Source organism: Engraulis encrasicolus, chromosome 24 (genome assembly GCF_034702125.1).
Source record: "Engraulis encrasicolus isolate BLACKSEA-1 chromosome 24, IST_EnEncr_1.0, whole genome shotgun sequence".
Classification (NCBI taxonomy): domain Eukaryota; kingdom Metazoa; phylum Chordata; class Actinopteri; order Clupeiformes; family Engraulidae; genus Engraulis; species Engraulis encrasicolus.
Genome location: NC_085880.1, coordinates 36,954,372 through 36,977,558, shown reverse-complemented (window position 1 = coordinate 36,977,558; position 23,187 = coordinate 36,954,372). Strand labels below are relative to the sequence as shown.

The window sequence follows — 23,187 nt, the reverse complement described above, 5'->3', positions numbered from 1 at the left end:
AAACATGCATTGTTTACAATTAGGAGGTTATGTGTTAACTTATTTTATAGGATTCTGTAATAATGAGGGAAATACATAAATTATGGTAAATGTGTTGTTGGCAAATTATATACTGGCAATTGTTTTGCTTTGAAGGTTTCTCAATATCATTTCCCTAGTTTGACACCTTAACTAGCTCAGTGTTGCCATCTGGTGGAGAAAATAGGTATTGCCTAAAATTGATATCTGATATCTGGATTTATAGGCACAAACAAGTTAGCGACATGATCTTGATACCTAAACAAATATACCTCAGTCCGGTGGTGTTTTTTGGCATAACGGGTGGAAATTGCACCACCTGAAAAAAATGGCAGGAGCCGCCACTGGAAATCAGCACAACAGTAGGCCTATAAAGGAATAATAAACAGTAACGGAAATACCGTGACCTGAAAAGTGCGCGGAATTGGGAGCCTTTTGTCGGTGAATTGCGCTGAAGCTAGCCTACATTGTGAACATGCTGGACGTTATCGCCAAATTACGATAGAAAGAGCAACCAATGTTATGTAATAATATTGCTAATTACCTCATCTACACAGTTGCTGCTACCCAAAAATATACGATGGCATAATTAAATAGTAGCCTATGTGAAACACACCTGTGTTCCGTCTTTGGATGATGTGCAATGAATAAGACACACAACACAAACCTATTTCACCCCTTTGTTTTATTTCAAGGTGGAAGTGTCGAGGAGGACACACGTCAATTTGCATTTTGACATCCGAAATCTGAACTGTCATCCAAGGATTCAATCCCACACATGCACTCTAGAGGCGTAATTCACTCTCAAACTCGGATGGTCTCCTAAAGGGGCGTTCACCTGACGTCAACGGGATACCGGAAAACAACGAGCCTGACTTATCTCCTTCTTGTACCATCACTGCTTACGTCATTGATGGGGTCCTAAGGAAGCATCATGCCTTTTTCTCATGTAACCGACTCCATTAAATACAACCTTTTTTATTTTCAACAGGGGCCTTTATGTGTTTTATGCACACATTATGCGTTACGGATATGCCCTGTTCATTTCTATGGATGCTTTCTTAGGTGTTTCGTCTCATCCTGTATGTGTCTTGTACTATGTACAACACCACCCAATACCAATGAGAATTGTCAGTGATTGAAGTTGTAGGCAGTGGTGTAGTCTACTTTTTTTATGGTGGGTATACTGTATATTTGAGAATTTTTTGAAGTGGGTAAACTGCATACAAATGCTATTCAAAATAATGGATCAATCAATTTTAAGTGGGTATACTGAAATCCCTGAAATTTAGAAGTGGGTATACTCCGTATACCCGCGTTCTATGTAGACTACACCACTGGTTGTAGGGGTGGTATTGCAGCTAGATGGAAATCAGAGTTAATTAAAGAATGAATGAGTTTCAAAAGAGCTACCTAAAATAACTTCAAATAAGTCACAATACAGGAACAATATAAGTGTTAAGTAAGTCCCAGTAATACCTAAATGAACGAATAATACACAACAGTTAGCCTATTCACTTTACCTGTATGGTTGAGCACTGTGTACATTACAGTAAAAAAATGTAAATCATTGTGGCAGAAATTTGGGATGGGATTTTACAGTTACTTTTCATGTCAAATGTGATCATGGTCACTTTTTTTCTTGAAAAACACCAGTACATATTACACAGTGGGGACGGACGGACTCGATGTGCTCAGGGGGAAGGAGGGAGATGTCATCCAGACCTGCCCCCCTGGCCCCTGCACACTGCAGTTGAACATAGGGTACATTCCAATATGTGACCCTGCCTCCTCCACTTGCCTCCTCCACTTGCTTCTCGTCATGATGACATCACTGACAACAGCATTATATTTCAATATCTTGCAAAAGCTCAATTGTAAAGTCTTTTTCTCATTTGCAATTGGGATGGTGAATGAAAAACAGTCCCTCAAAAGTTGTTGTGACGAGGCTGACAGCTGGGAAACTTTATCGTTTTCTCCACGGAGGAGGGGCCAGGAGGCGGGATGAGGAGACAAGCACAAGTGGAGGAGGCAAGGACACATATTGGGATGCACTATAGCCTACTTGGAAATCCCGGGGAGCAGTCGGGTACTTTCCGGTGAACATGAACTCCGAGGAAGAGCTCCTCCCATGTGTTCTTCCGTGAATTGAACTGAAGACAGAGCTATCCGTGCGTGCCTTGTTCACAACGTCGGATCGAAAGATGATGGAAGTTCATGTCCCTTTATTTCAGCTTTGCTTGTTCTTGGCCGGTGTCAGGACGGTCTGGCTCGGTGAGTGCTGTTTTTTCTTGAGTGGTAGGGTAAAAGAGAGATTTTAGAAAAAGGGGGTATTTAGGGGATGTTGCGTCAGGCTATTACAAGTTGGCTATGCAACATTACACTGTTGTCAATGGAGTCCAGCTGCATGTCATCGTCGACTGTATTCGTCTGTCGTGTATCTTACTAAAAACGCGTCTATCAATGACAAATTATAAACTGTAATGTCGTGTAGCCTACGTGTGGAGGCCTGTGTACACCTTTGCGCCAATGCAACAGAACAACAGAATCACAAATAGGGACTTAGAACTGCATGTGTAACACACACTAAACAAGCAAATTGTTGTAGTGTAACAATTAAAAAGGACATTAGGGACTGTTCGTTATTTATTTTTGGGGTCGCCGGAAGATGTCCACCTTTGATCGTCAAATTTTGCATGACCCTCCCCTAACGAGCTTCAAAACTTTGATGACCCTCCCCGCGACGCCGTCAAAAAAAATGCATGACCCTCCCCTATGGAGAAGTAGTAAATAGCCCTATTCTACCTTATTTTTTTATTTTTTTGACAAACGTTGATTGACCAACGCTGCTGCTAGCTTACTGGATGTTATTGTAGGCGCCCTCTTGAAAACTATAGTAGTCTACTTCACGAACGCGGGGGCATTTCATACATTTATAATTTGATTTAGCTTATGATAACTTATGATACAACCTGTATGATAGCTCTTCGACACAACAGAACACAACGGGGTATGAATCTGTGATCAATTTTAGCTAAATGGAGAAGCGTTTCGGAGGCTATGTTACATCAAAGCATACAAACAAGGTAGGAATGCTTTTTTCTAATAAATGTGCCGAACATTTTTGGATGACCCTCCCCTAGCCAGCTTAAAAGAAATTGATGACCCTCCCCTCAGCAATGAAAAAAATGACGTGACCCTCCCCTATTTTCTTCCGGTGACCCCGAAAATAAATAACGAACAGTCCCTTACTGTGGCATGTTAGCACAAGCTATTGAAAGGACATGACCAACAGAACAGAGTTCCAGGAGGCCTACGTGTTTTAACGTGTTGTCCTCTCATCATAAAAGCGACACACCCTCCAAACACTACGCACACTCCATAACCAAAACGGAACTATCCCAGCATTGTGGACGTGGTCTGAGTTTCGTGTACTGTACAGAAGCAGACCTGACAACTTTTCCAAAGAAAGAAAGAAAGAAACATTGGAGTGAGATGCTATGGTGACCACCTTGCCCTGTGCGTAAGCATGCGTCGTCGTCGCCTGCCCATTTTTTATACCCAAGGTGTTATTGTTATGGCCTGCATTCTGGTTTGATGGGTCAGTGTTGATAGTGGAGTACAGGACACGAACACTAATTGTTGACATTCTGTGGAGCTGAGTCAGGGCAGAGTTTCCATCGTTCAAAACCCATGACCCAAACAAAGCAAATGACCTTCTTAAAAGTGCTTACTGTATTACAATGCAATACAACATAGCCCAAACACATGAACTATGTGAACATGATGGAAGCTAAGAATTGTGAGCAATGGCATGTTACCTACTACTATTGTTACTGGCATGTTACCTTATTGGAGGCCTTGATAACATCCACATGATGTTTAATTGAAGGAGAGGATTGTGCACATCCCAGGGAAAGGTGCAGGGCAAAGGCCAACTGTAGTTTTCAGAGTGAGAAGTCTGCACACTTAGAATCCTTTTTGTTATGTTTTATTTTTTCATGGCAGGCAGGATAACGTTTCGACCTCAACAGTCTGTTGAGGTCGAAACGTTATCCTGCCATGAAAAAATAAAACATAACCAAAAGGATTCTAAGTGTGCGGACTTCTCACTCTGAAAACATCCGCATGATGTCTCCAGACTTTCATATTGGTCACATCGTGTGATGCACAGTGTGAACATGCTCTCATCACATGCAATCACACTCCATGGTGTTGGGTTCACACCACAGACACCCCCCCATGTGGACATCAGGCCCTCATGCCCTCCTCATGTGGGGTCTTTTCCAGACCATTTCAGTGTAAACATTGGTGGCCAGCACAGAGAATGAGCGATCCTTTTGCTGGGTTGTGTCTCACCTCTCACCTACGTATGTCCTCTCCACATCTCCCTTCTGGGATAATGTAGTTAACTTTGACTTTTGACTTTGTTTACTGACGTTTGTCCTTGCATCTACCACTGACTTATATAGTAAATTTACTCCATGCTCTGCACCCTGTGCTGGGACTGGGAGACACGGCACACATTTTCAGGGGTGTACTGTAAAAGTATGCACATCCCCCTTTCGCTGTGCCCAGTTGCAGGACAAATGCGTATCTATCAACATAGAGCAGTGTTTCTCAAACGTTTTCAGACCGAGGACCACTTTGTCCCCCCAAAAAATCTTCAGGGACCACCTGTCAACTGAATTGACAGTTGACGGGTGCTAATTTGACACTGCTAATGATACCCCTTACTATTATTCACATCACAAGCCCATCCTGTTGTGGCGAAAATAATACTTCAGCTATGTTTAGCTTTGTAATAATGTTACAAATATAGTATACTGCTAGCTTGTCTTGGAAAAGTAGAGATCCCCTCGCGGACCACCTGAGCTCTGTCGCGGACCACAAGTGGTCCCCGGACCACACTTTGAGAATCACTGACATAGAGAATCGAAGTCTACACACTGCCACTCCAATTGAAGGATTATTTAATACAGGGTTGGGGAACAGTTTTTATTTGAGGGACCACTTCAAATGTTATGAATTTCTCCAAGGGCCGTACTATGGACACAGACCAAGATTTCTTCCTGCCTATATTGAAGGCAGCCACCTTTACAACAGACCCCACCTTCACTTAAGGTGTGAAATATTCCCTGTAAATATTGCAAATGTAATTTCTAAGATTTCTTTACAAAACATGTCCTATTTCATGTGAAACTGCATAGCATAAAAAATATATCAGGGGCAGGATAAGACGGCCCTCGAGACACAGGTTCCCTACACCTGATTTAATACATACAACGTTTTGACCCATCGGGGTCTTCATCAGGCTTGTCTTGTGACCTTGTTTGTCATATGGTATCTTTGCTATTACCCAAGTCATGACTTGTTTTTCATTTTAAGTTGTGCATTTGGATGCACTCTTATTTGCTGAGGTTTCATCATTGGCATAGCTACAGTTCAAATACACTAACTAAAAAACATCTGGTTGTCATTTCTTGTGCAATAACCATCAGCCAACAGGCATCTGCTGAAAATCACACACTGACTGACCAGACCTTTAAGGCCCCTTGTTGAAAATAGAGGGCATTTGCTGTTGAGCAATCACAGCATGCACGTGAATTTTGGACTTCCCTAGGGCGTTTCAACATGTCATTTCTCACTTCCTCTTGCGTTCTTGCACTTTTGAAACACGTGAAATGTTTGCAGAAGCATGTAGCAGCTAATTCATGTTTTTTATGTGACTTGGTAGTTTTGTTTTGAATGCACGGGTCAGCAGTCACACAACATTTTGTGCTGCATTGGCTGCATCATGTCAAAGAACGATTAAGTGCATTTGAGGATACATTTAGTCTTGTTTAGTGTGCGAACCTGCTCCAACCTTATACCTTACTTCTTTTGGGTCCACGCACCTAGTTACATTTCTTAACATCTAGAGCGCAACAATATCCTTACCTCCTGAGGATACATTTATGGAATCAGGAAGTATCTATGCCGCATACTGTATTTGCTCTGGCTAGGGGTGGTACGGTTCACAAAATTCACGGTTCGGTTCATATCACGGTGTCAAGGTCACGGTTTTCGGTTCTCCACGGTTCTTTTTTTTAGTTCATGATAAATGGTGCACTGGATAATAGAATCGGACTTATCACTAAATATCCTACATATGGTTTGTATAGGCTTATAATGTGAAAATGGTATGATTTTAATTGTGTCATCCTCTGATTTGGTCTTATACACTAATGTTTTAATCAGAAAGACTGGATAAGATACTCCTAGAATCTCTGTTTTACATATTTTTCTGGGCAGTAGATGAATTGCGGTTTGCTATGGATTGCACGGTTCGGTTCGGTATGTGTGTGAATTGTACGGTTTCGGTTTTCGGTGCGGTTTGTGCCATCCCTAGTTCTGGCTAATTCATACAGATGAGCCTATAGTTATAGTAGGACTCACTGATTTGTGTTCCATGTTTTCTTGACTGCACTATGACTGCTCCATGCAAGTGTAATCAGAGAGAGTAGAGAGAGAGGTTCCGTTGGCCCATTGTTTCCGGGTTCTATAATTGTAAGGGGGAGGGGGGGAAATCCCCCTTGAGGCAGACCTAGGTAGACTTAAGGACTGTTCTATTCAATGCTAGGAGTATTATGACACGCCCTTTTAGGCAGACCGGAACCTGGTCATGTTTGGTGCCCATAGCAACCTATTACATTGGCATATCTCTATATTCTTAAAGAATCTCTGGTGTAATTGAGGTGGTCCTGCAGTCCTTAGGTCTGCCTAGGTCTGCCTAAAGGGGGATCCCCCCCCCCCCCCCCCCCCCCCCCCCCCCCCCCCCCCCCCCCCCCCCGCGCCGCCCCCCCCCCCCCCCCCCCTCCCCCTTGCAATAATAGAACCCGGAAACAATGGGCCAATGGAACCTCTCTCTCTCTACTCTCTCTGGCACCGCGGTGTAGGCCTACTGTAACTGAGGTGTTCCTGTGCAGTCCGTCACTCAGGACTCAAACTCGCCACCTACCAGTCAACGCTCCATTTCGGGCATGGGAGGCACATGTAAGAGGTGAAATTTAGACCACACAGGTTCTACTGGACATTTAGTGACACGATTCAGGAAAGACAGACAAAAGGAATAAAGGTTAGGATAGTTTATTTTTCACAAGGTCATGATTTAAAATACAATGTAGACAATAGAAATAAAATACAAAAAGTTTCATTCAACCAGCAGCGCACCTGCTCATCCGCCGCCAACCACCAAAGGTGCGCCTGCCAATTACAGCAAACGAGTTCAGGTGCACCTGTGGCAGCCAGCGCGGCTGAGCCCACCCCCAGCGCTTAGCGCACCAGCCTACACACAGCACGATACTGCTGAGCTAAAGGTCCAGGCCGATAGCTCAGTGCTACCGATACTGTTTGAGGCTTCAGGAGGGAGATTAGCTAACGTTCTACGCCAAACTCTTGCTTGTTGGGCTCCGTCACCCTCACCCCTCTTAACCTCGGTCCCATTCCAGGTCAATGGCACCAGTGTAACTGAGGTGTTCTCGCGCAGGCCGCCACTTGGGTCTCGAACTCGCCATCTAATAGTCAGCGCAAAAGGTTCTCAAAAAACGCCAAAGTGCGCTAAATTCCGCCCAAATTCAACAAATTACATTGACTTCTATGGGCCCAAAACGGCGTAAAAAACGCCATATGGCCAATTTTTCCAGTTTTTGCCCACCGACGCTCATCTCAAGTAGCCCAATTGGGCGGGCACCCGCCCAATCTGTCAACACTGGTTAGGGCATGGGAGGGAGAGAATGGGAGGCAGAGCATGATACTGCTGAGCTATAGGACCAGTCCGATAGTTCAGCACTACGGATACTGTATGACGCTTCAGGAGGGAGATTAGCTAATGTTTTACACCTACCTCTGCTAGTTGGCCTCCGTTACACAAGAACCTGCTCGAAACACCTTGAAGGTCTAATTGCCATTCACATGGAATGTGGAATATAAGTGGCTTCTACTGTACTTGATGACCATATCCTAATACAGTGCTTCCCAAACTTTTTCACATGACGTACCCCTTGGAGCACTTCATGTCCATCCGCGTACCCCCCCCCCCAAAAAAAAAACACCAAGCACAAAAAAACAGGAGCTCTGCATCCAGTTGAAGAGGGTGCGTGACGGGAACTCTTGTGACTGAAATCCTGATTAATGTCAGTCGTCTGCTGCTACACATAGCCTGCCTGTGTCGGCGTTTAATTTTCAGGCTTGTCAAAAGCAACACATATAAAAGCAGAGGGAGGGGTCGCTTTCGAAAGTAGGCATAGTTTTACTTTTGTTCTCCCGCGCCGTCAGACGGCTTTAATATTAACGGCTGATGATCAGCATTCAATGTAACGAGGATGGACTTCACATATTTTCCTGTTGTGAATGCTTGCTGAATAATGCTCAGAAATTATATTAATTTTGGCGCTCTTGTGAATATAAAAGACGACGAGATTGTTATCTATAAAACACCACGTCGTCTGCAGAACGGAGGTCTCAGCTGTCAATCAATCGCGCAAGGAAGAGAGAAGGAGAGGGAGAGACAGAACGTAATTTTCCAACTTAGTCCTACAACTTTCCAACGTGACTGCTCTGGTTTTATCCATGTTCAGTGTTCTTTGCCCGTTTGACCGCGCCAGGTTAAAAGAAAGTGATTTGACGACACAGTCACCAGTCACCACGGTCACCAAGTGCTCTCAGCCATAGCCCAATTTGCGCGAAAGAGAGTAGGCCCTACTAGCTATAGCGGCCAGGCACGCACACAGCATTCACAATGAAGGATGGAAATTACTCCTTTGCTGTGGACAATACATTTGGTCATCTCAATTCGGAGGGAAAATGTTGCCTTCTGTACGCGCACAAGTCAAACAACAAAGTGGTCCGTACGTGCCAGCAGGTGGACCGCTTTAGAAAAAAAAAACACGTCTTGTTGTAGGAGCCCTATGCTTGGCGTAATATAGATGACTGTGTCATTAAGTGTTCATTATATATTTATGTAGGCCTAGCACATTTTAAAAAATGTAGGCCTATTGGTTATGCCAGACTACATTTTCCCCCCTATGACCATGCGAGCAGACGCGCAATGAGAGCATGGCGTTTCCTACATTCGCATTTATTAGTTTTTTCCCCTCACATACAACTTTGTACATGCATAGTAAAGTGCTGGGACTGATTGCTAGGTTACTTTTTTATTGTATTAGGCCTACGTTGCCACTATTCTTTGCCATTTGATTTTTTTTTCTTCCTGCATTTTTTTCTTTTAAATTCCAAATCTTTTCCCGTACCCCTTGCAATGACGTCGCGTACCCCTAGGGGTACGCGTACCCTAGTTTGGGAAACACTGTTCTAATCCAAATGGAAATCAAATTATTTCAGCTGACCTTTTTGTTTTGAATAAGGCTTATTGGCATTATGTGTCTGTGTCCGTGTTGTCATGTTGTGATTTTAACAACTCACAGCACAGTTATACGCAGTGACTATTTACATTCCAGCCCTTTGTCTCAATCTCAAATAGGAGTTGCTTTTGTCTTGAAGGAGATCTCAGACCAATTTCAACATGCCACATGTAAGGCTCTCCTTTCTCTTGTCACTTCTGAAGACATACATTTTTGGAACGACAGTGACAGTGTTCCAGTCCTTGAGCCAACATTTTCAGTATGTTTTATATTAATAGTTATAGTAATACTATTATTATAGCAAATATTAGAATATAGGATAGTATATCATGTCGTAAACTGCATTTCTACTGTGCAAGGCAGCCACTTGCCCTCAATACCCAACAGCTGTACCGGTATGTGTAATGATTTCATGTTTCAAATTTCAAGTTTATTTTATGTGTTTTATATATTTATTTTAACAGGGACGACATGTATTCATACAAAACATAAAAATGAAAATATACTGTATGTAAGATTTATAGATTTAGTATCTTGTTCCTAGACAGTTCCTTAAAGCATATTGTGGTAGCCTAACATATAAAGTATAACAAACAGCAGATGTTCACAAACATTTTGTTACGGACAAGCCTAAATGCTTGAACCTCAAAAAATAAGCAACAGTAGCAGATTTCGTTACAAGTCACCGAAACCACTGCACCTGCATTGATACTAAATAGTAGTGTGTCTTTATGCGCGTGTGCGCAGAAGAAAGTTCTTGTGGCTTGTGTGAGCAAACATTGCCTCATTTACGGATTGTGTAGGCGCCGTCGAGGGTTCACAGGAGCGAGTGGTTTTGCACCAGATTTCCTGTGTTATATCCGGTGCTGTGCTGACTTCTCAAATCAGATGGGGTGAGACAAGGCAGCCTGCATGAGGAGGGGTCTAGATTTTAATCTCTATCTGTAAGCGTTGTTAAAAGTGACCCACATAATGATGACTACAATGAAGCAACAGGCCAAAATGTCAAATGAGTTGCTTTACAACAACACGACTACAGTACTTAAAGCCTAGCTGTTACTGACAGTTAAATTGATATACAGTTAAGTGGACAGGAACGATTGATCCATGCGTTGATGACATACGTGTACAGTTTTCTGTAGCTTTACTCGATTCATTAGCATTGACCGACTGCAGGCATCTTCTATCATCTGCTCCAGGGCTATAGGCTAGTGACAATGGTCTCGAAATTTTTAGACATTCCTAAAGGAGGTAGAACTAAACCCAACAATGTTTTTCCTCATCTCAAAGGTCTCCCATACATGAAATGGATTCTTAGCCCAAATGATTTTACTGCTAAGACTAAAATATTCACACATTTTCATATGGACCCCCAAACAAAAGAAACACCAGAAATGTGACCTCTCCGTATGGGAGTTAAGACATAAAAACTTGTGTAGAAAATTATCAGAAGCTCTGAGAGCTTTCAAATTTGGTATGCTTGTCCCCAAGGGCCAGATGTATCTGGTAGAAGTGGTTGGATGTGGATATCTTGAAAAATGAAGTAGATATAGGCCTCTAATCACACACCTGAAATAGGCGGCAATTAGAAAAAAATTATATCTATACAGAATGTAATCATTTACTTTGTAATTGCTTTGTCAGACAATGTCATATGCACACATATTATAGCTTGTTGGAAAGGGGAGATTGTACTGAATCTAGCAATACCAAATATGTATATATATTGTGAATATTGAAGATGGTATATCGCTCAATGTATGAGGTGTCCAGAATGAAAGACATCTAAATGGAGATAGAGACCCTATTTCAATGCATTTTAGTGATGAGAGGAATGCTCACAACATCTTCAACAGTATATTACTTCAAATAAACTTATAATTGGTATGTGGTGCTCTAGATTATATTTCATGAAGAATCAGATTAGGGTGAAAATATATGTATCAAAATCTCTTGTATTGCTTGCACATCAATAGGCTATTGTAAAGCTGGAAAATGCAGTGATGCCACCTAGTTCTAATACCATGCAGCTAGCTCATCAGACTTACATCACTCGAAAACTCTGCATTTTAGGTAGAGAATATAGATTTAAGTAAACTTTATAGAATAAACACTATGCAGAGGGGTCACTTCGGATAGCTCTTGGGTGAAGTGATTTTCATTTCCAATATCCTATAATGGTGTTATCGAGTGGGTGTTCTTCAGTTTATTAAGAGATCTTTTATCTGCTTTTCTCACCAGCCAAAGTCCCCTAGCACCAACTACATTGTGTCCCCTCCCCAGCACACCACTGCACAGAAAAGGACATACACTGGCTTCCACAGTCTGATAGTTTGTTGCAGACATTGAAGGACCACAGCCTTCTAACTTCTTTTGTACACTGCATCTGTGTTGGCTGACCAGTCCAATTTATTGTCTTGGTATATTCCAAAATACTTACAGTACATGTTCTTACAATCTCCACTTCATCACCCTCAATGGAGACTGTTTGTAGAGCTAACTAGAACCTCAACAATTCCACCACCATCTCCTTGGCCTTAGAAGTATTGAGTTGTAGGTGGTTGAGTTTACACCAATGCACAAAGCCACAAGACTCCTATACTTCCCCTCCTGCCCCTCCTTAATACAGCCTACAGCCTTGGTCTCCAAACAAAGGCCTGCGGGCCAAATCCGGCCCGGGCATGGCAAACATTTGGCCCGCCTTGTGGTCAGAACAAATGAAAACATATATGTGTGTGTTTTTTGATCACTAAAACTTCAGTGAGTCATATCTCTCCAAAGCATTCACAGAGAATTAGATTTTATGCTAACAGTCTCATAACAGACATTGACAAGAAGGGAAAAGTTGAAATGGCTGGAAAAGTCAAGGACCATGACTCCACATGTCCTGTGCAGCACGTCTGTGATGGCATCATCTACTCCAATCTTCTCTTGGTATGCAAACTGTACTAGGTCCAGTGCATGGCTTACCTACCTGGGGTCTGAGTGTATGTACGGAAGCAACATTCTCTTCATTATGTGTGAAGTGAGGGCTTTTTTGGATGTGGCATTTTGGGAACATGCATGATGTTTTCCATAGTTGGTGCCTTATAAGATGTACACTCAGGTTCAATACATTTTCCAGTAGCTCATCCAATTCAGTACATGTCTTTGGTGATGTCATCCGATTAATGGGTTTTAGTCCTGCTCTAACCTGGTCTGCTGTGATTATAGAGGGCACGATATGTGTTTGTATATTTTATATGTGATTGTATCTGACTGTAGCAAGCAAAAGCGTTTTAAATATAGTGTAGCTTCAGAATTTTATTTCATGAGCCAGGGATGAGGAATAGCAAATGTATCCAATGAATGGCTTCATAGTTTTACTAACCCACTTTCTGCCTGTATCGGCCTTTTCCTGCCATGACACTGCCATTAAGTGTTAGTAAAGTTATATATCGCCATATCTACCGTATAGCCTACTGGTGAGATTACACCTAATGACTAATGCCTATGGCTGTATTGACCAAGAACTAGGATGTCTCACGGTTTCCTTCATCTGGTCTCAGATAACACTGTGGGTTTTTTTTTTAGAATATAATTTTGGCAAGTCATTATTGGCAAATTGGATGAGAGGTATGGATATGGCCTGTTCATGAAAATAAGGGACTTAAAACAAATGACACTGTCAAATACATTATTGTCCTTATGAATTGATGGTGAACTACATTTCAACAGTCACTAAGCCTGCCTCTGCCTCCACTCAATTTAACTCCAATTCAATCCAGCTGCTACATCATGTACTGCAGCTAAACAAAGAGTTTGGCTGGACCAGGGAGAAACAGGTGAACCACATGAAGATAGAGAGAAGAGTGATGGAAATCTGACATCTTCTATCTTGGTCTCTGGTTTAGCAATTACATATGTGCGGAGGTCGTCTTGCACAGTCCGTCCCCCTTGGGGACGCGAACCTATCACCTCGTCAACTACAACGACTGGAAATGGTAGGCACAGTAGGGTAACGCTGGACTAAAGGACCGGTCCCCCAGCCCAACGGCATCAACACTGTGATGAGGCTATTGGGAGGGAGGTTTACTAACGTTCCACGCCAACTCTGCTAGTTAGCCTCTGTTACACATACATGACAGATTATGTTCTCTCTAGCGCATTGCTTTCAATAAGTACAATTTATTGTGAATAAGGCTTATGAGAGCAAAAGGGACAGACCACCTAACTCTGCATTTACTCTACTCTACTTCAATACAGTTAGTCAAAGCACACTCCATACTATACTCTTAAACATGGGCATCAGGTGCAGACCGCTCTAAGTTAAAATCCTTCAACACTGGGCATTCCTTTAGTATGTCATGGTAGACATGATAACTGTCCTCAACTCAAATCCCCTCAGGGGTGTCAAGATATTCTGTGCAGGTCCCTCCTCTCTTTGCCATTTATACTGTACTGTATATTATCTCACTGGGTGATGTTATACTCCCCTTGCTTCTCGTATCCCTGCTATGCAGACAATAAACAGTTGTCTTGACCTGTTCACATGGATGGAGGACCACCATCATCATCTGCCATTATATCAATCTGTACACAAGGTTGACCACTGTTACCACAGAAACGGTTGCAATAAACCTTGGTGGTATTATTGATGACTGCGTATAATTTTCTGAATACATCACCTCATTTACTTAGTGGTGTTTTACAGAAAATCAGACAGTACCTGACCCAATATGCAACTCAGGTTCTATGACATGCCACAATTTTGCTCAATGACTAGCGCAGTGATTCCCAACCTATGGGCCGGGGCCCACTGGTGAGCCCTGAAGGTATTCCAAGTGGGCCTTGAAATCATTTTCTACAAATTATAATCATATTTTGGTGTGTTGTTGTTGATTTATTTGAGTTTTATTCTTAATTGGGACAGAGGTGGGCCCCGAACATTTTGGACAATTTCGAGTGGGCCCCAAGTTGAAAAAGGTTGGGAAGCCCTGGACTAGCGCAATTATCCCCTGGAAGGAACTGTTAAAATGTAGGCTAATGTTGCTTCATGATACTGAAACACAAACGGTCTGGCCTTGCCTTCTAATAGAAGGTAACTTAATCCCCAATAGTCGGAAAAGTTACCAGCTGACACAAGCGTTTGGTCATCCCTCTGAACTTACAGTATGCCTGTGCTCTGTATTTTCCCGACACCCTGTTTCTTTGTTGCCGTTTATTATATGTTTTGTAAGTAACTTTAGATAAAACTGTCAGGAAAATGTAATGCAATGTTTAAAACATTCAATTGGATGGGTCTCAGCTATCTAATGCAGTAACAACTACTTTTAAGATCTCAGGAGAAAGGCTTGTTGTTGGTACCAAGTATCAAATTGTGCTGTTAAGCTTTTGACGCACCTTCCAGATAGTAGGCCGAGGTAAACAAATCCATGTCAAGGGCAAACCCTCCAAAAGTTTTCCATGATTGTAGTTTTAAATTCAGACAAAGCTGTTCTCAATGTTTTGTTTTAAGGACTGTAGCATATCCTCTCCTTGTATCCTTATAATTTGTATGCGTTTGTTTTCTCTGTTTTCATTTTTGTGAAGGACAGAAATGCCTGTGTTCAAAAAAATATAGTATATAGTTCTATCTCTGGCTCCTTTCCTGACTGTCCAAATGTAAGCCATGTTGTCACTAATAATTATGTGAATGATTGACAGTGACACTGTCAATCATAATGTTTAATGTACTATTCAATTGGAGGCCCGAGGGCCACATGTGGCCCAGGCGTGGCCCCCAACTGAAGCAGTATACATTTCAGTTTTGTGAAGTACAACACATTATTGCTTGTGAATCTTCTGCTTGTCTTACACATTCACATTCAATGTGGTGAAGTTTTAGGTTAGAGGAACATGTTTAAAATTTGTTTGTGGACTACTGATTTTAAGTGTCATTTCAGTGGTCGTGATGTCTGAAAATGTGCGGCCCGACTGCAGTTCTTGGTTTCGAAATGTGGCCCAGATGAAATTCTAATTGAATAGCCCTGATCTACTCTTTTACTATACTATTGTTCCTCAGTGTTCCTCAGTCTGCCTTATGATGAGCCTGATTTGTAGCACCAAAACCTTTGACTTTTGAGAGAGGACTTTGGTTTGCAAACTTCTGTTCTGGTTGCTGCCTCCCAACTGAAATGTTGTTTGTCATAATGATTTAGATTTTATTTTACTTTACTTTGGCTTGATGTGTCTTTGTGTATAATAAATGTCATGGGTGGGGTTATGTTTGTTGGTTTACATGCGGGTAAAGGATGGTTTTATCTCAACATTTACACAAGCCAGTAGCCTACAATAATGTTTTTTAATGTTTTTTTTCCCTTTACTACGTATATTGGTGCTGCAGTGTACAGTATGTGATTCTCTCAAGAAACACATAATCAATTGCTGTTCTTAAATATTACTCAAAAATGAAATATTTATCTTTTCCCCCAACTTTATTTTAGCTCCTGTTGCGACAGCCCCTGAGCTTACCGCCCCGGACAACCTGACCATCTTCTGTAGGAATGGAACCAACGTGGCGTATTGGAACTACACTGATCCTGGTGCTGTCTCCTTTCTGGTGAAGATATTGAGTTACACCAAAGGGTAAATGCATCTAAGCTGTGTATTATGTTATGATTGGAGTTATGGGCTGGAATGGTGTTAGCATGACTTAATTTGTATACTTCGTCTACTCCACATGAGAATGAAAATGACAAGCAGAAACCATGTAATTGCAAGCAGGGACAATGCCTCCTCTTAACAAAGTTAAACTGTCCAACATCAATGACTTTGCTTCTGTTGCTGTCTTAACAGTGAGATACCGGTACTCATCACTGAAACGAAAGAGCACCATATCGACATTTCCTCTGTTACCCCTGATCATAAGGAAGTGTACACGGTATTCCTTGTTGCAAACAACGGGGCCGCTAATTCACCTGAAACGAAGAGTCCATTCACCTATTCCGTCGATTATGACTTTTTACCTTGTAAGTACACACAACCTCTTAATTTATTTGCAGAACAACGTACTGCATGTCTAGCGTCTCTGTCAGAATACTTAATTCTCGACAAGCTTCGATCATCACTGTGAGAGCGCTTGATGTGGTAGTTACCTGTACATGAAAGTGAAAGCCCGCCTGGGAAACTCCCATTGTCACTGTCACACAGCATTCGACAGCACACAGTGCTCTCTGCACACCACTAAATTAGCCTTTTTCATCATCATATTAAAACAAGTTGTGTTTTGAAATGAAGCAGGTCAGTATGGCTACAGTTTTCAGACAGAATAAATGGCATGTGTACGTATGTGTATGTCCATGCCACCTGATGCAACTTAAACGGCATTACATCAAAGCAGGTAAAAGTTGTATGCGGTGCCATAGGCATACAAGTGTTATATTGCTTTTATACAATAGTTCCTTTGCTAACACAATTAGTTCATTGAAAGAAATGTTAAATTATTTTAATTACTTTATCTGATTGTTTATTTGCTTGTTCCTCCGCTCCGGAAAAATAGTTCCTGTTATTGTCTTTGGTTGCTGCGCAACGCGCACCACGTTGGTTACGGTTACTTTGTATCTTTGGTCGCGGAGTGATTATTAGATGTGAAGAGTCATTCATAGAGTGTTGGAGGATACCCTCACTCCTAGTGACGTGTAGAACGCCTCTTGTCCAATCACAATTTGTGAAATAACTCGACCGGATCTAACTATTGTATAATGTACTATATACACCAGGCCACTGTCTTCTGACTTAAAGCAGTAGCCGTATACTGTAGACCTGCAGCTGTCTGATGTCGTGTGCAAGAGGCCCATTGGCACAGAGTTGTGATGATGCCAGTTGTGTGATTGTCTACAACAGTGTTTCTCAAACTTTTTCCGACCAAGGACCACTTTGTTCCCCCCAAAAATGTTCAGGGACCAGCTATCAACAGAAATGACAGTTGACATGCTAATTTGTCACTGCTAATTTTGATGCAGATCACATACTTTTTATTCACATTAGAAGCCTGTCTTATTGTGGTGGCAATATGACTTCAGATGTGTTTAGCTTTGTAAAAATGTTACAAATATAGCCTACTGCTAGCTTGTCTTGGAAAGGTAGGAATCCCCTCACGGACCACCTGAGCTCTGTTGCGGACCACCAATGGTCCCCGGACCACACTTTGAGAATCACTGGTCTACAACATTGAATGCTGTAGGTAGGGGAGATGGGCTTTATATCAGAGGGAGGGATACAGGTTCGAATCCCACCCTTTCATTCCACGTCTCGCAACCATGGCTGAGGTGAGGTGCCATTGAGCAGGGCACCAAACCCCACACTGCCCCAGGGACTGTAACCAATACGCAATACCCAAAATAACTGTGAGTCACGACTTAGGATAAAAGCATCAGCTGAGTGTAATGTAATGTAATGAATGTGTGCTGACTGCAGTTCACTTTTCCCCTGCTGCAGGTTACATGGACTTCCCGACTCCAACTTTTCAGGCTGAAGAAAACAGGATAACATTTAAGTTTGCTAATCCTTCTTTTTATGAATATTATGAGTACGAAAATGGAACTGACGATGGGCCTGACGAGCTCCTTGCTGATGATACTCAGTCTTCAGACGAAAAGTTTGAATATATCGTCTACACTTCACATGATGAGGTAAGACTACATTGGGTTACACTGGGCATATTTGTGATGGCACAGGTTGTGACAGTCTACACAGCACGTATACACACTGCAAAATGACAATGCATTCTGGTCAGAACAATCGAACTAGAATGCATTATAATGGTGACGTGCGCGCTGTGCAGACTACTGCTGCTTGCTCCATCACAAACGTGCCCACTGCCCATTGTTATATTGTTGCAATGCAAACTGAAGAAGACGCTCACACAAATGCACCTGTGTAAATGATAAAAAACAGTTTATGCAGGGTATTTGAAGCCAATTGGAGCCAATTTGGATTGGAGCCAATTTTGGTCCCCTAGGTAGGGGAAATTCTTTCTCTGCATTTATCCCATTTGGACTAGTGAATCACATTGAAGTACACACACTAGTCCGTAGCAGTGGGCTGCCTGCTGAGCGGCGCCCGGGGAGCAATGTGGGGGTTAGGTGCCTTGCTCAAGGGCACTTCAGCCGTGGTTCAGTCGGGCACTGAACCGGGAACCCTTGGGTTGCCAACCCAGTGCTCTAACCACTGAGCCACGACTGAGGTAAGACTACTGGTCATTATTGTTATGCATGTGTTGACGAACTTGGAAGGTGAAAAAGTGGATCGCACTCGGGTTCTTCTTTTCTATTATTCACATAGCAGCAGAAGTGTAGACAAACGTTTCGGCTGTTGCCTTCGTCAGTGTCTCCTGCATGCATGTGTTGACGAAAATAAGTTGACCTAACTATTGCAACACAATAGTGAACACTCTTAAAAGCAGATGAACAGTCTTGTTACTTAAGCTTTGGTGATGAACTGCCCCATTAATATATGTAATAATAATAATAATAATAACAACAATAATAATAATAATAATAATAATAACTTGGTTTCATATAGCGCCTTTCAAGTAACCCAAGGTCGCTTTACAAAAGGAGAATGGGCAGGGGAATAAAGAGAGGAGGGGGGTAGAGGTGGGGTTGGAGGCAGGGTGGTTAAGGACCATCAGAAGGACCATACTTTGTAGCTCACTTTTACTTAATGTTTCTAAAACCAAGGAGTTAATTCTTAATTATACTGGTGTCCCTTCACCACTTTTAATTTCTGATCAAAATGTTGAAATTGTCAGAAGTATCTAGGCACATATATTGACTGCAAGCTAAACTTCACAGATAATGTTGATGCAATATGCAAAAAGGCCAATCAACGGTTGTTTTTAATCAGGAAACTGAGAGGCTTTGGAGTAAGCTGCAAGATATTGGAGAGGACAAACTTAAGCCTGATAGAGAGTGTCCTTACCGACTGTCCAGAGTGGTGAAAATGGCTGGGAAGATCATAGGAAGACCCCAAAAACCACTGGACAGCCTGTACAGGACTGCAGTTCACAGGAAAACAACAAACATTTTAGATGACCACATCCATCCTCTTCACTCAGGGAGGCGCTGCAGATCATTCATTGCTAAGAAGAACATTTATAAACATTCTTTTATTCCAAATGCAATTTCCATAGTCAATAAGCTAGAGATATTTTGAACTAATGCCTGACTTGCATATGATGTGTGTGCTGGGAGGGGTGGTTGGAGGGGGGGGTGGATGCAGCATTTGTATGTGTGTTTTCTGTCTATTTGTGTCTATCTGTGTTTATATCCTGTTTTTTACCCTGTGAGACCAAAGGCAATTTTCATGCTTGCATGATAATAAAGTATAATCTAATCTAATCTAAAACTACCATGTAGTTTAATAATACGTGTCCGCATGTGTGTGTGTGTGTGTGTGTGTGTGCGCTGTCTTAACATGCTTTCACTTTTTCTGCATAACAGAAGGAGTCACGGTTTGAGTGCTCTGAAGATGAAGAGATCTGTGAAGGCGAGATACCAGTAAACCTGGCAGCCATTGACAACTGCACCTCTCTGGAACTGAGAGGAAACATCGACGGCCTTGGCTACAGGACATCTGAAGACTTCTGTAACCCGACTCCTCAAAAGGGTGAGGACTTTATTTACCCTTTTAAGATTTATTTAAGACTATATATGTATACTTGAATATCAAAAACATATTTTCAGGATGATGCATATTTTCATATGATCTACACATTACATTACATTGCATTTGGCAGACGCTTTATAACCAAAGCGACTAACTACACAGAGAGATACAGGATGGCTACTAGTGTACATCTGGTCTTAAAGAAAATGTGTTTTTGAGATTCAAGTATGGTAAATATAAATATGTATATCATATTTATATTTACCATACTTGAATATCACAAACAGACCAGATGGACACTAGTAGTCATCCTGTATCTCTGTGTAGTTCACATGACCAGCACCTCTGCCCCACATCTATATAAGAGCTACCGTACAACTTTGAAGTATGAAAGAAAGATGTGTGTATTTTTTTATATTCTGATGTTGCCACTTCACATGTTTTCTGTTACAGGTGCTTGGCCCATTTTGCTAATCGTGGTGATCTGTGTGACTCTCATTGCTGGGCTTGTCGGCTTACTCCTGGGAATGCGGAAACTGGCCAAAGATGTGATTAAGCGCCATCACATGCCTGTAAATGACATTTTTTTATTCATATATTTTTGAATTTCTTTTATTTTTCTTGTGTTGTTTAGGCAAAGTGGAAGTGTGATTTTCTTAGTCACTCTGATTCTTACCACTGGAGGTAGCTGTGGTAACCTTTGAACTTTTAGCAACAGGACATGATGGTACAGGATAGTAGTACATTAGCAGTACATGATTAATGTTGCTTATGCTGTCCACTCTGCACATGTGAGAATAGTGTTGCTAGTACAACTCAGGTGTCGAGGGCTGTCGTAGTGAATCGGCTGTCGTGGTGGTTTATTATGTCTTCTAAGTCGGCATTAGTGATATATTCTTGCTGTGTTGTGATCACTCCTGTAGAACTGTGTTTTATCATTCAACCTTGTTATCTGTCTAAGGGCTTCCGTACACCGGCTCCGACAAAGTGCGGCGCACTTTTGCTTCCGACAGAATTCGGACCCCCAAACCCAATTTCACACGAACATTGCATTGATAGTCAATGGGCAGCGCCGACAAAATAAAACTCGTCTCTAATTGCTATCCGACATCGGACATCGGCGCCAGTGTGCGTGGTTCTATTGAAAACAATGGAATCAAATTTTAGCTGAGCAGTGCTCAGCACTTTGTCGGAGCCGGTGTGCGGAAGCCCTAACTCGCTTCCATTTCCCTTTCAAATCCTTCACCCAGAGCACTCTACATAGCAGACCAGCCTCAGCTCCCGAGCGCCTTCTCCATCCAGAGCCTACCCAGGGAGGACACACCCCTTTGCTTCTCTCACCCAAGGACTCCCCTACAGACACCCCGATAACCATCGTGCCTCCTGAAGACAGCCGAGAGCAGACTCACTTCCCCATCACGTCTCCTGAAGACAGCCAAGAGCAGACTCACTTCTCCATCCGTGGCACCCAGCCCCCCAGCGGCGATCACCATGGCGATGACGATGACAACAACAACCTCACTAGCCTGGAGCAGCCTGGAAGTGGCTACGAGGCCCGTCTAGGGGGCGTGGCTGACTCCGACCCGGAACCCGAGGAGGTAGTGTGTGAACGGAAACAAGACGCCGGCGATGACGACGACGGCTACATGCAGAGAGAGCGGTTTGGTGACGACTCCGGTGGCAGAAGGAGGTCTCTTGTTATTGAAATGGCACCAGGGGATTGCGTGAGTGGTTACGAGTAGAACTGCACTGTGCTCTACTTACCTCCAGGGGGCAGAACCCTAATGCGACTCTCACCACATGTGGAGGTGGCTCCGATATTGCTCCACATGCATGTCTGGACCGTAACGGTAGGGACACATAGGAGGCGAAGCGAGGCGAAGAGAGGCGAAATTCACTGACAGCTCAACCGTCATCATGTCGTCGCGGCGAATCAAATGAAATGGAACAGTTATGTTGTTGATTTGATTGGGCCGCGGCAGGCGAATTTGCTCCTCATTTGCATAACATTAAACTTTCTTTAATTATTTCGCTTTGCTTCGCTCCAGTTCGCTTGCTTTCGCTTGCCTTCGCCTCTCTCACAGGAATGAATGGCGAAGTTTGCTTCGCTTGGCCAAATTCGCGTCTATGTGTCCCTACCATAAGGCTGATGGGAGGCACCTTCAAGGGAGTAAGAAAAACACACAGGCCAGTCGGGAGTGCTGCGGCCGTCCTCATTTTAATTTCATGTGATGTCTACGCCGTAGGAGTGACTAGTTGGCAATGGCAACTTACATTGATTTCAGCTGTGTTTTTTTATTTGCTACATATTCATTCTTTAAAAGATAAAGTTAAACATAACAGGATGGAAGGCATTTAGTGGTGGAAAGATGTTTTTGTGGATGAGGCTCTGCATTTCTGAAGTACATCTCCAATACACGGTTCTCAGATGTGTGAGTGTGGAGCAAGGCAGCTGGCGAGAGTCAGGCTAGGGAAAGCATTCGTCTTGGCATCCTCCTAGAGCTGCCTTCATCGTAAGGGCCGCACACTTAAACCTTTTTGGTTGTTTTTTTTTAATTATTTCATGTAGGGATGCACTGATACACATTTTTTCACTTCCGATACCGATATCTAAATTTGGATATCTGCCGATACCGATAATACTCCGGTCCTATACCAAAACCACACATACAGTTAGGGCCATAAATATTTGGACATTTGCACAATTTTCATCTTTTTGGTGCTGTACATCATCCCAATGGATTTGAAATTAAACAAACAAGATGTACATTAACAGCAGACTTTCAGCTTTAATATGGGGGTGTTTGCGTCCAAATCGAGTGAACTGTGAAGGAATTATGACATTTTCTATCAGTGCCACCCCATTTTTCAGGGACCAAAAGTAATTGGACAGTCTAGTATTTATACATCAAACTTCCATTTTTTAATGATTTGGTTGCAAATACTTTCCCGTCAGTTACAGCCTGTAATTTGCAATCCATAGACATCAATGGACACTTGGTTTTATCTCTGGTGATGCTATGGTGAGCTCTCTATTGCAACAGTCTTCAGTTCCTGCTTATTCTTAGGGTATTTTCCCTTCAGTTTTGCCTCCAGCAAGTGAAATGCTTGCTCAACCGTACTCAGGTGAGGTGATTGA

General features: G+C 42.5%; 1 protein-coding gene across 1 annotated transcript; it reads left to right on the top strand.

Annotated features, from left to right (window-relative positions):
- The first annotated feature begins 2,184 nt into the window (after window positions 1-2,184).
- On the top strand, window positions 2,185-22,678 carry LOC134441523 (uncharacterized). The gene is made up of 7 exons (XM_063191874.1): window positions 2,185-2,292; window positions 15,884-16,025; window positions 16,236-16,408; window positions 17,877-18,070; window positions 19,883-20,048; window positions 20,502-20,620; window positions 21,299-22,678. Exons 1-7 carry the CDS (start codon window positions 2,223-2,225, stop codon window positions 21,788-21,790), a joined length of 1,356 nt encoding a protein of 451 aa, XP_063047944.1. The 5' UTR covers window positions 2,185-2,222; the 3' UTR covers window positions 21,791-22,678.
- The last annotated feature ends 509 nt before the right edge of the window (window positions 22,679-23,187 follow it).